At 34.7% G+C, this 18,080-nt stretch overlaps 2 protein-coding genes across 2 annotated transcripts; one reads left to right on the top strand and one right to left on the bottom strand.

Moving 5' to 3' along the window:
* The first annotated feature begins 1,026 nt into the window (after positions 1–1,026).
* Positions 1,027–4,998, top strand: LOC122600559. The gene is made up of 7 exons (XM_043773296.1): positions 1,027–1,298; positions 1,428–1,489; positions 1,603–1,686; positions 2,588–2,642; positions 3,916–4,051; positions 4,542–4,592; positions 4,709–4,998. The coding sequence occupies exons 1-7, from the start codon at positions 1,073–1,075 to the stop codon at positions 4,806–4,808; spliced, it is 714 nt and encodes a 237-aa protein (XP_043629231.1). The 5' UTR covers positions 1,027–1,072; the 3' UTR covers positions 4,809–4,998.
* Positions 4,999–5,364: 366 nt separating this feature from the next.
* LOC122600053 (60S ribosomal protein L31) lies at positions 5,365–7,772 on the bottom strand. Its single transcript, XM_043772704.1, has 3 exons — positions 7,672–7,772; positions 7,462–7,567; positions 5,365–5,855 (listed from the first exon to the last, which is right to left on the bottom strand). The coding sequence occupies exons 2-3, from the start codon at positions 7,542–7,544 to the stop codon at positions 5,576–5,578; spliced, it is 363 nt and encodes a 120-aa protein (XP_043628639.1). The 5' UTR covers positions 7,545–7,567; positions 7,672–7,772; the 3' UTR covers positions 5,365–5,575.
* Between the last annotated feature and the right edge of the window lie 10,308 nt (positions 7,773–18,080).

The following is an 18,080-nucleotide window of genomic DNA, read 5'->3' as shown; positions in this document are numbered from 1 at the left end:
TAGTTGTCACTTGAGCTTATGTTTTGAAATCACAATAATATACAAATATTTGTATCAATGAAAATTTGGAATGGATTTATGCCCAAACATTATTGTAAGTGTTTCCTTTGCATATAATGTAAGGTTATTTCAACAAGCCATTTACTATCCCCTCTTCGTTCTGCTCGTTTGATCTGTTCCTTTTGGGATTTTTCTTTTGACAATGATTTGGCCTGGTGTTAAAACCTGATGAATTGAACATATTTTCTTGATATTAACTTTACTCTGTCTACTTTATCTAAAAAGATTCAACGAAGGTTTTCATGACAAACAATAAAATTTGAAACTTTTCATTCCTTAAGTCTTGTTTTCCTATAAATTGTCGCGTTGAAGTGTAGAAGTTTGATATTTGCAACTTCGTAGTTTACTATTGTGTTGTGTCATGTGTGCATTTGAATTGAGTTTGTAGCGTCACGTCATTAAAGAGAACACGTATTTGAACAATTGGCTTCGTTTTAGCTACATGGACATACCACCATAACGATACCGATAGATCCTATTTAATCCTGTGACAAAGGCTCATTGATTGAAAACAGCTTAGTTGATCTTATTGACCTACTTATCTTTGGACATAAGTGGCGGATCCAAGAATTCAAGATGACAGACGCCTAAAATTTGACTAAAAGTTTTCTGACCCAGTTCTATTTTGTATTTCGGGGTTTTGGTGAGGGGCTTGATATATTTTGAATTGATGCGTATTAGTAAAAAGAAATAAATCACTTCGGACTTTTGTGTGCGAGTAGGCGCCTCTTTACCCACCTTAGTTGGCTACATCCGCCACTATATATTAATTCCATACAGTGGCGGAGTTGCTTAAAAGGGATCGGTTGCTTATCGGCAGAGACCAAATAGAAAAATTAACATCGAGTTAACCTTTACAGAAAAAAATTTGTATAAGAAGTTGTGTTAGTTGGATGGCCTCAAGCATCCTCTAACTTCCTGTGGTTCCGCCTCCAATCGGGACACCCAAATAGGCAATAGCACTGTATGCCTGTATAGGAGTTGTCTTATGAGATTGTGTGGTAAATGACAAATGTTACAAAGTAGGAGGACATGTTGTGCAAATTTTCTTAAAACAGTTGGAACACAAAAGAGGCAGGCAAACAAACAAACAAGAACTGAATTCAGAGGGAGGATGAAGAGGCTTGCAAGAAAATGGAAGAAGAGAAAGAACAAGAAATTTAATTCCGACGATGACGATAGCGACGACAATTTATCTCTCCCAACCAGCTCCGATTTTCATCCACTTGATACCCAAGGTCAGGTCTTTTCTTTTTTTATTTATCTTTCATTTCCAAATCTATTTAATTTTAGCCTTTATTTTTCATCTTTTCTATATGTATGTATATATTGAATTACTGATTGATTGAAAGAATGTTGGGTGGCAGAGCAAGAGGAGCTTGTTAGGTCATTAGAAAGATCTCAAGCTCAACAATCTCGTCTTTGGAGGGTATGATTATTTATGCACATTATTTTAGTATTTTACGCAAACATCACACACACACACATGTTATGTATTGATATGTATATGTATATGTTTTTTTTTTTTTTTTTTTTTTGTAGAGAGTGTTTGCGGGATTGCTTTTTTGTTTCGCGGCGTTTCTTGTTTTCTCTATACATGGACAAACAACTATGCCATGGGAATTGGTATGCATTATTACTAAATCTTTCATCAAACATATGTATATAGACTTAGGTTTAGATGAATCTTCACTGAAGCATATACAAATATATTTATATATATGTATGTTTCGTATATTACGTTGAGCTTAAATTCACTTAAACTCTTTAGGTGCCAAAAAAGGACATCTTTTTATGAAAGGAATTCCAGGAAGACTGGAAAATCATGTTCAATTTGCACTTTTTTAATTAGGAAAATTAAAAAGAAAGAAATTCATAGAAATATAAAAAACGCTTTACACTTTTTTAAAGGTTGTAAAACTCACTAACCAATATGCGGCTGGTCCGTTCAGGGACCTTGAAGCGATTAATCGGGATAGGCAGAGAGTACTCAGATTATAACTTTTATTTATTACTTTTAAGAGTATATGTAGAACATGTTCGTAGGAACATAGAATTCTTCATAGGAATATAGGATCCTAGGAATTGAATAGAAGCATTAACAAAATGTGCTAGATCCTTCTAACAGTTTTTGGACCCATTTTTGACCGAGTTAACCTCGAGTTTCGACTAAATTAGCCTATTTTGGTCCGAGCTGACCAAGTTTGATACCAACTCACTAAATTTTGAACCGTGTAGCGCTTACTCTGATATTACTCAACTCGTTCGGTCACTGACCTACTAGTGAGTATTCGGCCTTGTAATCAGATACTCTTTAGTAAAGCAAAGATTTCTAGTCCAGTGCTCAAAGTCTCAAACCCCTTTGTCCCTCAAGTCAAGGGGGAGGGAGATTTTTTTTGGAATCAGATTTTTACAACACTGCTTTTTGTTTTCTGCAACCCTTAACTTCTTTAGGAAACTGGATTTTGCAACTATCTATGAATATTATGTAAATATTTTGTGCAATAATGACATTATATTATGACAGCGTTACCATGCCTACTTCATGAACGAGATTGAGTCATGGATTGTGATTGCTGCAGGTATTGCCATGCTTCTAACTTTTGTTTTATCTTCATAGCCAACCTGTTATATTCCAGACCATTGAACTAGAACCACAATTTATATTTTTGCTATTCTTTTGTTTTTTAGATCTGCATAGTCAACATTTTATGGGTTATAATGTCTTAAGGAAAATTAGTAGAAATTAACGTTTTATTAAATTTACATTTGTAAAGAGTACAGATCACATCTCACCATTTATGATAACAGGTACAAATACTTGCATAATTATCACACCCTTTCTTTTCACCGACCATACAATTGAAACTTTGAACTGAATATGATGACCAAAGAACAGTATATAAAGTTCCAAGTTGTCCCTTCTTTCTTTAAACGATGCCACCATCCCCATTCTCTTATGAGTTCTGTTTAAAGGTGGGTAGTTTAGACTTTAGACCCATTGGCCATTTATTTATGAATGTGTCAGCTTCGGTTAGGATCAATTTCAAATGGGCCAAATCAGTTGATTAAGCTACAAATGAGACGGGCCAAATGGGTTGAATGGCCCTTGAAGCTTCTTATTAATGTATACGACCTTCTAATTCTCTTCATACGAATATATTGATTACTATTATATTAATAGTAATATATATGTTATCATACTTATAATAAGATATGCTGCTATTTTCTTTTGGAAATGGACAAAATTTTGTGTATGTGTCCACCCAACCCAACCCAACACGGCCCGTTTTTTCTGTTGTGAAGTTCACCTATCTATACCCAAACTAGTTTTGACCCTCTGCACAAACCAGTCCCTCTAGTCTTATTCTAAAGTATGTTGACTAGAGTAGTCACGTAGTACATTACATGGTCACAGTAGATTTCACCAGTTGATGCTTTGAGCAGAGAAGTAACAAAATTTATTATATTTAACTGTCTGTCAAATCTGGTCAATTTAACCACCAAATCTATCTTCTCTTAATTTATAATCCATTTTGAATCACTTGATCCGCAACTAACTTACTCTTGCCCCATGAGGTTATGATAGATCATATTAAGAAAAGTTCCCCCTTGAAGTTACCTACTTACCTATTTGCACATTGGTATTAGTACAACTAAATTAAAAAATGGGTCTGCGAGCCTGCAACTCTGCATGTATCTTTTTCTTTTCTTTTTTCTGAGGGTATTCTAGATATCTTAGAAAGTAGTAAAACGTTTTTTTTTTATGTTTTTCTTTCAATTGCAACCATTAGATTGCATTTTGTAATTTGTTACGATCGATATCTCACATTCTCACCATCCACTTTTTGATAGACTGGGTGGCAGTTTTAGTTTGTTCATTGGCCATTGCTGGCTTGCTTCATAGCTCACGATCTCATCGACAATGGCTTTGGTCCTCCTGCTGCATTGGTGTTTTGCTAGCGGTTTTCTGGTTATATAATATGCTCAAGTATGAACGCCTTGCACATTTTTCACTTATGCACTCTTTATAGTTTACACACTATCAAGAACTACAAAGACACTACACCAGATGTGGGAAGTTGGTTGGTTGGGTTGGAATGTTGGATAACAGGTCAAAATGGGTCTTGTCGGGCCAATTCCCCCATACTTTTTTTGAAAAATATTTTAGATGGTCAAAGTTCATTCCACTATATAGAAACGGTCGTTGTACAATTATAATCTTTCTTTCGATGCATTAATTTAGGATATTCTTTAAATGTTGTATACATGTTGGGATACTTTTGTATGCTCAGCAATTCAACCTATTTAATGCGTTTCTGATTTTGCTAATTACCTTTCCCCCATTTTGACCCCTTTCCGATAAAATATAACCCAGATTGGTGCATTCACTAATTAATGGGTTTAAATATCCAATTTTACATCATATCCTCGTTGTCTTTGTTATATTTGAATGTCACAAGTTATTGTCTGGCTTGTAGGTTGCCAAAGTTTCGATGGGATGTTATATGGCTTCCTTTAGGTCCCTTGAGGTACCATTTTCCTTCTTGTTTTCTCGTCTTTTTTGTGTTCTGTTTGTTTGTATACCATATTTTAGGACAAATTGCAAATATTTAATTTCTGAACGAACAAATTTTCACTCATGTAGTGGAGCTGGGTTTTGCCTCTATGTGGACACTCTTCTAAATGAATCATCCGAGGAAGTAAAAAAACTCAGAGGCTATATGTACGCTTACAAAGCCCGTTGACTCGAACTATGATCCGCAAAAGAGATGATTCGCAATTTACAGTAGTCCAAGGTAGTCGACCTGAGATTGTTGAATTTGTTTAATTAAAGGCACAAATTCCAATAGAAAGTGTTGTTAGGATCATGTTTCACGTTTGAAAGACAATTTTGTATACTATGTAGATGGAAATAAAGAGCGAGAGTTTGTTTCCTGTAGCTTGCTTAAATAAACCGACTTCTTTTCTGTTCTGTTTTTGTGCTCACCACTCACCAGTCTTTCCTTATAAACCAGTTTTTAAAGCTATTAAACTCTAATATCAACCTTATAATGAACACAAATGTTTGTTGATCAACATTTCTATCAACTTTTTGTTTTTCATGTGTAAAAATGAAGATGTTGATGGGAATATCATTTGGTAGATTTGCAGTAAAACATTAAGTATTATTCAAGAAGTGACACTTTCAAGAAACAAGCTTCTACAGTTACAGCACTTTAACATGCAATCAAATTAGCTACTTTAAATGATTAATAAGATGTATATGTGAGAAATTCAAAAGCAAGAACAGGCAAACAGCTATAAACACAACGTCATAAATCTTTTTCTCAAAACATGAACATGAGTATCAAATTCTTTCATCACATGCAACATATTGAAGGTTCTAGATACCAAAAAGGTGAACTTACTGAAAATGTAAACACTACAATCATAATAAAGGTACCAAAGATCAAAAACCAAACTCGAAAAAGCAATCTCAACTGCATATTTCAAGAAGATACGATTTGATGAACTAATCTTCATCATCAATGATTTTGGTGCCAAGACCCTTCAAACCTTCTACTGGAATCTCTGCAACAGTGACTAGAGAGTAGAGTTCTTCCTTAGCATCTTCATCATCATTCCTCTTGCGAGCAATGCGAACTCTGACTCTTCTTGGGACACTTCTGATTCCACGGCTCCAAATTTGTTTGTTTAGTTTGACATCCACTCTCACATCTGTTGTTCCCATGGCTTTCTGTGCAAACTTCTTGATCTCCTTGATTGCTTTTGGTGCCTTCTTCTTGAAAGTGCTGTTAACAAGAACAGCCACATTAAAAGTTAGACCATTTTAGTACTACAATAATTTTCCCTAGACGCATATAGATTGCAACTTTAAAACAGTTACGTTCAACCAGGTCATATGGGTCAAGTTAAAAAATAAAACATAAATGTGAAACAGGTCAAATGGGAGGAAAAAGGTGTCCAAGGTTAATTAAAACACATAACAAATCCAAAACTACTTATGATTACAGTTTGAAAAGGGCTGTAACATCCATATATGTAAAATTCAAAGACAACCCTAAACATGTCCACCATTTACCAATGTATTCATAAATGTGAAACAGGGCAAAAGAGAGGAGAAGGTGTTATAAGTCCAAATATATAGAATTCAAAGATAACCCTAAACGTCTTTACCATTTACCAATAGATTCAGCTCCTGACCAACTATGGCAATTCCAATAATATAAGTTGGATAACACTAAGCGAAGCATGCAGCTCCAACATAGACAATAACAAACATGAATGATGCAAAGCCCAATAAGAATAACCAGATGAATACTAACCCTGATTTGTGTTAAAAAGGGCCATACTTTATGGATCATTTTTCAGATTAAAGAAGGTAAAAAGGAAATGAGTAAAACTGTTTATAACTTGCTACTTATCCCACAGGTGTTAACAAACTCCAAGATTACTTTGACGAAAGAAACAAAATCAGTATTTCAAAGTCCAATGAAATGCAAGTATTTCCATTTTTACGAATATAACATGTTAGCTTACTATGGCATCCACCTTCGAAATTCTTCATGATCAGGAAACTTGTCTAGCTGACAGTCCTTAAATACGAATCAAAACCGAACTAACAAGTGACTTTTCATTTTTAGAATGCAAAAGTAAAGTCAGATTTCAAAAAAAGTCATGAAATTAATGGATACTAGGTGAAAATAGATGTTGCATTTTACAAAATTAACTAGATTAAAATAAAATTCGAACTTTGTAAAGATGCCTTAGTAAAGACTATCAGGCTTTCACCTCATCTAAAACAAACATGTCAGTACTCAGCATGACTGAAACTGGTTACAGAACTACAAGTATCAAAGCGTCTAACTGGTGAAGACACTGGAAGCTTAATGCATATATATTATTATAAGAATACAAAGGAAGAACTATAGTTACTATATATTAAATGGTAATATATAAACTCGCTACCGAACTCAAAACGCATCCACGAAGATCAAATGAACAGGTGAATCAAAGCACGCATTGAATCATAACATACATGTCCAAACAAGACAGGAAGCAAATTGTCAAACAACCCTAGTGACATAGTATTAAAACACAATGCAACAAAAAGACATTGAAAATTTCGACAAACCTATGTTATTCCATAACCTAAAAAAACAAAACCATAATTTGTTTACATTCATCTTAAAACCAACTACTATACCAATTCATATAAACAAATAATAAACATCAATGAAAAATTCTCTACTTTCTTTTTAAATATCAAAAACATTTCACATCTTTATTAAAATTTACTATAAAGAAACAAACTTTATAAAACAAATAACATAACCCACCACTGTAAAAAAGTACAAAAAAAAAAAAATGTAAAGTAAAAGGAGTAAAAAAAATTACCATCCATGAAGACGCTTGTGGAGATTGATGGTGTACTCTCTAGTCACAACTTCTTCCTTTCTTCCCTTAGTCTTTTCCACCATTTTCTTTTTCTTTTTTGCCTTACCTGTCAAAAATTATAACAATTTTTAAAAACAAATAACATGACATATACAAATCCTGTATGTATATATATTTTAAAATATTTATGAGAGAAAAAAAAAAAGGAACCTGATTTGGGTTTTGAAATCTGTAGCAGAAAGATGAAGATGGAAGAGGCGCTCAAAGGTTTGATGATAAATATATATGTAGTATATAATTATGATTATATAAAAACCCTAATTCACTTTTGGGTTTATGGGTCTTATTTTTCTATTTTTATGGGCCTTCAGTTTTGACCCGATAGATTAAGACCCAATCCAAAGCCTTTTAAGCCTCTTTCGCCTTTTGCTCAAACTTTTTATATTTATTTATAATCAACCTAATTGGTGTGCTTAAAAATATGGCTAATAGTAAGATGATGACATGTGAAAAAATCAGTGAGCAAAATTAGAAAAGAGAATCAGTGGAATCCATATGTTAAATTCTTAAGGTTTTAGGTGGATTTTTAGGCATATGAGTTAGATTGATTAATCAATTTCCTTTATTTATTTATCTTGTATATGATGTTTTGAAACAACTATAAAATGTTAGAGTTAAGGTTTAAGAGTAATGATAAATAGACCTAAAAAAATTGTCATATATATATGATCATGAACAAATATTTAAAAGACTAGTTTATTTGAAACCTTTTAGAGTTTTTCGAACTATAAGCGTGTATTTGGTTGCAGAAAATGTTTTCAAATTTTTCATTTCTAATTTTTTAGAAAAAAAAAGGGTTTTCATTTTCTGAAAAACAAATAAAAATTTTTAAAAGGAAAGGCGTTCTAGTTAGAAAACTAGAAAACATGTTAGAGATGTTAGGGGAGAGGGGGAAGAATGGAAAATGAAAATGTAAAACAAGAAAAAGATATTTTCAAGTTTTTCATAAAAAGGTGAAAAACATTGTTTTGTGTTTTCTTGGAAAACAATTTTGGAAAACTAAGATTAGAATGCAGTTTTTGTTTTCCATGTTTTCGTGGAAAACAGAGGGTGTTTTCTGCAACCAACCCAAACGCACCCTTAAGTTTTTTCTAAAATTTTGTATGCTAGCATAGCTAATCTCTATAATCCGATGGATTAAGATTTAAGGTGTTAAAAGCCACTACCAAACGAGCAAACACTGCATATTGTATCAAAAGAAAACAAGATCAAAATGTCAAAACAAACATGGGGATCAAAGAGAATAGTAAAACACTAACAATAAAATTTCTAGCTAAAATGAAGCATCTTTTCAATATTTGCAAATGACTCCAATGTTTTTTATTTGCATGCTTGTTAAACGGAATATGAATTCAATGATCAGAATTACTAAACTTGTAATGTTTTTACCGACAAATATAGATACAAAGTATTTTAATTTTAAAGTTTAAAAAATGTCCATACTACTCGTAAACAAATTAACCAACTTTTTTTCCTCTCCAAGCAAACCAACAACACACACCAATAAAAAAGTTATTCTCTCTGCTTTTCAATTCTAGCACAAGAGACCCTTTAGCTTTGTTTCCTTTGAACTTATATAGCAAAATGTTGTAAAATGTAAAAGAAATCTTTTACCATATAGAGTAAAAGTAAAAGAAATTTTGTCGGAGATTCCCCACTTCAATAATACACTTTGAAGATTGAATATCAAATAAAGTTCACAAATCGATCTATGTACTTGAAAATCACCATCTAGATACATATGTTCCAATTTAATTAAGTTTTATGTTTTTTCATTCAACAAACACTATCTCTTAATTAATGGCTCCTACTAGTGCCGAATGTTATATGCATGTAGATTCGATTAAAAAGTCAACCAACGAATCAGTCATCTTAGACGAACTTCTTGATAGATTGTACCATATATGTATTTATTTGCAAGCTAGGAAGGGAGAGCAAAAGATGTCACGAAGAAAAATCTCAAGTACTTTCGATGGTATCACAATTCTTATTCGTTGTTGCCTTGCTAGCTAGTGCTCTTGTTGATGATGTTAGCCAACCTTATCCATGCAATAGAGCCGATACTTAAAAAGTTTTGCAAGAAAGTGAAGAAACTTATACGACAATACGTACGTAAAAGGTCATAGAGTTGGGCCATGTAAGCAATATAAAAATACGGTATTAATTTACTTAGGATAGCATGAACATGAACAAGTTATCTTAATGTAATTAACACTTACGGTGAACCAGACCCTAAATTTCAAGTCATCTAAAATAAACCACGATGCATACATATTCTACTGTTAAATTTAAGGTCTGGTTCACCTAAGTGCTTATTACATTGAGATAACTTGTTCATGTTCATGCTATCATAAGTAAGCTAATAGCGTATATTTTCCGTGTGATTTCTTATGGTAATTCGACCCAACAAAAACTTATTGATTGCTAAAACTTGCGAACTCACCAACCATTGTGTTAACGTTTTTTAGTATCTTTTTAGGTGCGCAAGTGAATCGAGTTAGAGGTGACTAAGGAGAGTAGCATGGTGACCATGTAGCAAACTCAGACCTTAGGACTCGTTGCTGCTTTAACCATTTATCTTATGTTGTATCCTAGCATAGCTAATCACTAAAATCCGAAGCTTGAAGGTATTAAAAGCCACTACCAAACAAGCAAACACACCATTTAATTTGTATCCGAAGAAGCAAGATCAAAATTTCAAAACAAACACGGGGATCAAAGAGAATAGTAAACACTAACAATAAAATTTCTAGCTAATTAAAATGAAGCATCTTTTCAAAATCTGCAAATGACTCCAATATTTTTTATTTGCATGCTTGTTAATCGGAATATGAATTCAATGATCAGAATTACTAAACTTGAAATGTTTTTACCAACAAATATAGATACAAAGTATTGCGAACCAACTACACAATAATAGAAAAGTTATTTCTCTCTTTGCTATCTAATTCTAGCACAAGAGAACTCCATAATTATCTCTTCTACTTTTAACTTATATAGCAAAAATTTGGTACCCTTTCACTTTCTATTTCTTTTTATTTAATTTCTTATATAGCAAAAAATTGGTACCCTTCAGGGCCAGCCCTGCATACGGGCAGGCTGGGCGACAGCCCTGAGCAGAATGTAATTAGGGGCATAAGTTTTTGAGGTCCATCAAAACTAGATATGAACATGTTTCAAGATCTAGAGTTGTTATTAAACAAATTTCGGATTATCAGTATAACTAAACAATGGTTTATAATATATAAATATGTTTGATTTTGTTACGGTGAAGTTTAAAATGAAAATTGAACTTGAGTTTGTGTTTCAATGGAGGTTTCTTAGATGGGTTTGGCGAAGAACAAGACGCACAGTACAATTTTCGTTTCTCTCTCCCTCTTTTCTTTCTATTTTTCTAAAACCCTTTATGATAGCCAAAAAGTTAATATTAGTCCCTAAACCATGTGACTCTCTTATTGAAGAAAACAAAGCTATTTTACATTTTTACTAGCCCATATTTGATATTTCCAATTTATGCATTGTTCCGTATTTTAGGCTACTGATGGTTTATTTCACTTATAATTTTTCTTTTTCATTCTCATGATTTGTCTATTAATAAAGGATTTGATGTTGTAAGACTATTGTCAACATGTTATTACATGTTTAATAAATTATGATTAAAAAAATCTAATACTTGATAATCAAAAGGTTATAATTAATTATTATACTAATTATGCATTCCGATAACAATCTTAATGATTGTTTTGGCTTTAAAATCCATTAAATGATAACTATATTATTTTTAATTAAACTATGATGGTTTGTCTATTACAAGATAATAAATGTTATTCTTTTTTTTTTTTATCGAAATGACACAAAAACAATATCTTAAGTGATTGTAGTGTGAAACTTTTTCTCAAAGTTGTAAGTTTGTATTTCATAAAAACTAGCGTATGGATGAGCTTCTCAGTTTGACAATGTTATAAACACTTAGTCGTCCACCTACAAACTTTTATTTGGGCAAATTATAGTTATCATGCCCTGAGCATCAGATAACTGAGGACCGGCCTTGGTACCCTTTCACTTTTTATTCCATTCTTCGATTGAAGTTTGAATATCTACTCACCACTTCTTGTATATAACACCATCTTCCATCTATACGTTCCGACTTATTAAAAGTTTAATTTGTTTTCTCACTCAACAAACACTTCTTATAATAAATGGCTTCAATTACTAGTGCCAAATGTTATATGCATGTAGATGACATCAAAAAGTCGATAACCAACGAATCAGTCATCGCAGACGAAATTATTGATAGATTGCACCATCTATGTATTTATTTGCAAGGAAGGGAGAGCAAAAGATGTCACGAAGAAGAATCTCAAGTGTTTTTGATGGTATCACTATTCTTACTCGTTGTTGCCTTGCTAGCGGCTTCATTGATGATGTCAGCCAACCTTTTCCATGAAACAAAGCCGATACTTAAAAGAGTTTTACAAGAAAGTGAAGAAACGTAAGTTCGTTTTAATTAATTGTTTATATTTTATTTTGCTTGCTTTGTTGCTGCAGAATATATATATATATATATATGGAAAATGATTTTAGTATATGAAATCAGTATAATGATCAGAACACAAAGAGATCCCCACCAAAACTTGTATTTCATTGAAAATAACTCAAAACAACGAATACAATATATAGACTCTTCATATGTAAAGATAATCTCTAAATACTCTTAGAGTTTGACTCTATCTCTACAACCTAAAAATCAGTTAACTCCTACTAACAACTTTTAGATAGGAATTGGGGAATAAGGACTTATCCACACATATCTCGTATGAATTAAACCTTTCGACTCGACCCGTCTTGTTCGAGTCGTGAAATAACTCTTCAATTTTCAACACTCCCCCCTAATTCATGACTCGAACTAGGGAGTTCTTGAACTCCAATAAGATCTCGCATCTCCTTGAACTTTAACCGCGGTAAGGCCTTCGTCAACACATCAGCTCTTTGTTCTTTCCCAGCTACAAATTCAACTGAGACTTGCCCTTCTTCGACTCGTTCTCTAATAAAGTGAAGACGAGTATGTATATGTTTGCTTCTACCATGAAACACAGGATTTTTAGTCAGAGCTATAGCAGACTTGTGGTCAACCCGTATTGGCACCTTCTTCTCCTTCCTGCCCGTTACTTCAGCAAGCAGTCTTCTCAACCATAAAGCTTGACATGTGGCTGCATTGACAGCCATGAACTCAGCTTCACAAGATGATAATGCCACTACAGGCTGTTTTTGGGAACACCATGTGATAGGCGATCCTCCATAGTAGAACACATGACCTGTTGTGCTTCGACCATCATCTTTATCGACATTGTGGCTACTATCACTGTATCCAACCAACATATCTCCTCCTCTTCGTTCATATTTTATCCCGTACCCAACAGTTCCTTGCACATAACGTAGTATCTGTTTAACGGCTGTAGCATGAGTTTCACTCGGATTTTGCATATATTTGCTTACCACTCCAACTGAGTATGCAATATCAGGACGCGTGTGTACCAAATATCTCAGACTTCCCACCTGTCTTCGGTAAAATGTTGCATCTACCGGCTTTGTACCATCATCCTTTACAAGTTGCAACCCCGGATCCATAGGAAATTGAGTTGGGTTGCAAGTATCCATCTGAAACTCCTTAAGCATCTTCTTTGCATAGGCTTGTTGTGTAATAAAGATACCATCTGTATTTTGCTGGACTTCAATACCGAGATAATAGGAAAGTTTCCCAAGATCAGTCATTTCAAAATTCTTGGCCATGTTGTTTTTGAACTCTTTAACCTTCTCGACATTATTCCCTGTCACTACCATATCATCAACATATACACCAACAATTATAATGGTGTTTTTATCAATTAGTCGGTACACTGCTTGTTCTTGAGAACATCTGTGAAACTTGAGTGCTTTAAGAACTTTGTCGAGCTTTGAGTTCCATGCACGAGGGGCTTGGCGTAAACCATATAGTGCTTTTGATAATTTATACACTTTATATTCTTCACCTTTTTGAATATACTCCTCGGGCTGTGATACATACACGTCCTCTTTTAATTCACCATGGAGAAACGCGGCCTTCACATCAAGATGGTGAAGTTCCCACCCTTCTTTAGCTGCCAAGCTTACGAGTAGTCGGACTGTTTCGAGGCGAGCCACTGGTGCAAATGCATCTTCATAATCCACCCCGGGTTGCTGCAAATAACCTTTTGCAACCAAACGAGCCTTATGCTTGTTAAGAGATCCATTCGCATTCCTTTTAATTTTAAATACCCATTTGAGACCGATACATTTTTCTCCTGTTGGTAAATCAACCAACCGCCATGTGTTGTTTTTCACTATTGAATCCATTTCAGTCTTCATAGCTTCTCTCCACTCTTTTCTCTTTATTGCATCTTTAACCGAAGTGGGTTCTTCCTCCTGTTCAGTCAATAAAATAAAATCATTATAATAGGAAGGCATTCTGGTTTGGCGATCAGAACGTCTCAGCTCAGGTATTGTTTCTGTATCGTCTTCATTTTGGGCCTGCTCCTCGCCCATTACTTCTTCTGCATCTTCTTCGGGCTCACTAGTTGTACCATCATTGCAACTATCATTAATGGGCTCATGTTGGTGTTGTGTTGAGGCTTCTGTTTCAACTACAATGGACCCGGGAGGGGTCACCTTCTTCTTTTCTTCATCAGATAAAAAACATCTCCAATCCCCTTTTTCATCAAACTTTACAACACGACTTATCACAAGACTTCGTTTTATCGGGTTGTACAAACGGTAAGCCTTGCTGTTTGGCTCAACTCCGATGTAGATCAAAGTTTTTGATCTATCATCAAGTTTCCTAGGGTGAGGTTTAGTCACCTTAGCATAAGCGATACAACCGAAAATCCTCAGGTGTTTGATCTTTGGTTTAAACTTCATGAAGGCCTCATAAGGAGTCCTTTTCTCTAAGGCTCGAGTCGGTACCCTGTTGAGGATATAAGTCGAATGCCTCACTGCTTCACCCCACATGTAATTTGGCACAAACTTATCTTTCATGATGCATCTAGTCATATTCATGAGCGTCTGATTTCTTCGTTCCACAACCCCGTTTTGTTGCGGAGAATACGGGGCTGTAAGTTGCCTTTCAATACCGTGCTCATCACAGAACTTGTTGAACTCGCTTGACGTGAACTCTCCTCCCCTGTCCGTTCTTAACGACTTGATGAACAAACCTGTTTGCTTCTCAATCTTCGTCTTGAACTTCTTAAAAGCATCAAAAGTGTTTTCTTTGTGCTTCAACAAAAACGTCCACATAAAGCGAGAAAAGTCATCTATAATAACAAAAATATACCTATTACCAACGAGTGTGGGGGGAGTTACAGCTCCAGACAAATCTGCATGTAATAGTTCCAATCTTTTTGTAGCTCTAAAAGAAGAAGATTTAGGGAACGAGTTCCTTGACTGTTTCCCGATAAGGCAACCATCACACAAACGGTTTTCAGAATGCACCTTTGGCAGTCCTTCCACTAATAAGTTTTTAGACACTAAACTCAAAGAATCAAAGTTTAAATGTCCTAATCGTGCATGCCAAGTCCACGTGTCTTCTACTACTTTGTGACTAAAACAAGTTTGACTAACTATCTTCAATTGTGTCTTGTATAGCCTATTATTGCTTCTGTACACACGTAAAAGCACTTTGCCATTTTTCTCATACATCACCAAATAATTATACTCCATAAGTACCTTGCACCCACTTTCAGTTGCTTGACCAAGGCTTATAATATTTGTTTTTAAACTAGGTATGTAGTAAACATTGGTGAGTACCTTTTGTGTGCCATTATTACATTCCAAAAATATCGAACCCTTTCCTTTGATGTCTACATATGAACCATCTCCAAACCGAACTTTACCCGTAATTGACTCATCCAATTCCGAGAAGAAAGATTTGTTACCTGTCATATGATTCGAGGCTCCATTGTCCATATACCACATATTGTTGTTGCTTGAGTCCTGTTCATACTTTTTCGGGTGTACCTTCTTCTCTTCCAAGAACACTTTACTAGCCGAGCTTATGAACAAGGCTGGTTCATCATCGAAGGCTTCAGTAACGTTCGCTTCATTCCCTTTTTTATTGGTTCGATCAGGACAGGTTGAGGCATAGTGCCCATATTTATCACATCTATAACACTGGATTTTTGACTTGTCCTTGCCATTCGAACTCTTTCGATTCTCGGACATGGAACTCGAACTTTCAGATCTCTGACTCGTCCTACCTCTTCCACGACCTCTTCCCCGACTACATCCTCCCCTACCCCTTCCACGGTTTGTTTCACTTCTTTCTTTATTCCTGGAAGTATCTGATTGGTTCAGAAGTAGTTGCTCTTGTAGTTCTGTATGGAAATCATGTTCACGAGTTCTCTCTTCATAGGCTTTTAAGCGGCCAACGACTTCATCAAACTTCATGGTATTGATATCTACCATCTGTTCTATGGAAGCAACGATGTGGATGAACCGTCTTGGCATGGCACTTAGGAACTTTCGCACTAAGGAAGAGTCATCAATCAGGGTGCCAAGAGAAGCAGAAGTTGATGCAATTCCCGATAATTTTGCTGCAAATTCATCAATCTTCTCGTTATCTTTCATACGAATTGACTCCATCTCAGCCCTTAAGGTTTGCAATCGAGCATCTTTCACCCGATCAGCTCCTATATACCTTGATTTGATTGCTGCCCACACGTCTTTAGCGTTAGTGTGTTGAGCAACCTGCAACACCTGCTCCTCGGGTATCGCCTGAAACAGATACGCCACAGCCATGGCGTTTTTCTTTACATCTATAGTACTCGTTCCCTCGGTTGGTTCGATTACATCCCACAACCCATGAACATTAAATATAGCTTTGATCTTCACCGCCCATGCCGTATAGTTAGTTGGTGTAAGCACCGGGCATTGGAGAGAAAAACTGGTGTTCTCCTTTGCCATAGACAACGGCGGCGGAGGCGGTGGTGTTGGTGGCGGCGACGGCGGGTTAGTATCTCCCATCGCAATCCCTTGTCTCGATCTGATCTGCTGCCAACTTCTCGATTGCTCGTCAAACCCCTCGTCTTATTGGTCGAACACTTCAATCGATTTACAGGAATTACTCCCTGTCTCTCTGATGCCAATTTTTAGTATATGAAATCAGTATAATGATCAGAACACAAAGAGATCCCCACCAAAACTTGTATTTCATTGAAAATAACTCAAAACAACGAATACAATATATAGACTCTTCATATGTAAAGATAATCTCTAAATACTCTTAGAGTTTGACTCTATCTCTACAACCTAAAAATCAGTTAACTCCTACTAACAACTTTTAGATAGGAATTGGGGAATAAGGACTTATCCACACATATCTCGTATGAATTAAACCTTTCGACTCGACCCGTCTTGTTCGAGTCGTGAAATAACTCTTCAATTTTCAACAAATGATCCGTACTGCAGACTTTACTTAAGATTGTACTGCCACTTTAAAAAAAGTTATATATTAAACCTTTGAATTTGATAAACATACATAGGCCCCCTGAATTTTACATAACCTCCCTCCTGAAATTTACATAATCTCCCTCTGCTTTACCTAAATTAGGTACTGCATGTTTTACATAACATTTCCCTATATATATATATATGGTAACACTCCGGTGATAACACTTTTAAATAAGTACGGTGAGAACACTTAAAACCATCATCTTGATGCATTAAAAATCCATTAAACTAACATAGTGCATAACTAATTATCATTCTTTAAATGTTTAACAACACATTGATTCGTCAAAATCAAAAAAATCACGTTTTTTGTTTTGTGCATCCATCTTGGATGCATAGTCATATGCATCAACAAAAAACATGATTTTTTTTCAACGTAAACATAGAAATCGTTCATTTAGCATAACTAAATATATACTATAATACATTTTGTTATATAGTTTTTCTTTAGTCTATATTTCTAATTTAAGGTTTTCAATTGTATAGTCGCAGCTGTTTCTATTTTCAACATTTTCAAACTAAATCTCTTTATGTGATTTATATAATTTAAGTGTGTTTATCCGTCGAGAACTTTGATCATTGAAAATTCATGTGCTACTGTGAACCTTAATTATTTGTTTTCAGATAACTTAAAATTGAAACTATGATCTCACGCGCGACTTGAATGGTTTAGAAATTAGAAGTGTTCGATAAAACGTTGGAAAACTTGAGAATTGCATGACAACAAAAATCTGGTATAAATACCACGTATAGTCGTATAAGGTCATAGAATTGGGCCATCTAGGCCCAATGTCCTTAATGGAAACCCAATGTCTTAAGAGAGTCAACTTGGTCAAAGCCTACAACGTATAGGTCTTGACTCTTAAGGTCGCGTATTAGTCGTCGTGTCCTAAATGTCCTTCCTACAACGTTTCTATAATGAATACATTCTTGTTTATGAATTTGAAACAGATTTGTTTGTATATTGGTTACTTTGCTTTGAGTTATTTTGGGTAAATTTAACTTCTAGAAATCAGGTGAGTTTCTATAACCCTATTTTT

Source organism: Erigeron canadensis, chromosome 5 (assembly GCF_010389155.1).
Source record: "Erigeron canadensis isolate Cc75 chromosome 5, C_canadensis_v1, whole genome shotgun sequence".
Classification (NCBI taxonomy): Eukaryota; Viridiplantae; Streptophyta; class Magnoliopsida; order Asterales; family Asteraceae; genus Erigeron; species Erigeron canadensis.
This window is presented reverse-complemented; position numbering and strand designations above follow the sequence as displayed.

Bases quoted from the DNA above. Each gene is read 5' to 3' on its own strand.
- LOC122600559 (XM_043773296.1), top strand. From the start codon at position 1,073: ATGTTACAAAGTAGGAGGACATGTTGTGCAAATTTTCTTAAAACAGTT. The intron at 2,643-3,915 runs GTATTGCCATGC...ACTTTTTGATAG, and splicing joins ATGGATTGTGATTGCTGCAG to ACTGGGTGGCAGTTTTAGTT. The intron at 4,052-4,541 runs GTATGAACGCCT...TCTGGCTTGTAG, and splicing joins TGGTTATATAATATGCTCAA to GTTGCCAAAGTTTCGATGGG.
- LOC122600053 (XM_043772704.1), bottom strand. From the start codon at position 7,544: ATGGTGGAAAAGACTAAGGGAAGAAAGGAAGAAGTTGTGACTAGAGAG. The intron at 5,856-7,461 runs GTAATTTTTTTT...TCTTGTTAACAG, and splicing joins CACAAGCGTCTTCATGGATG to CACTTTCAAGAAGAAGGCAC.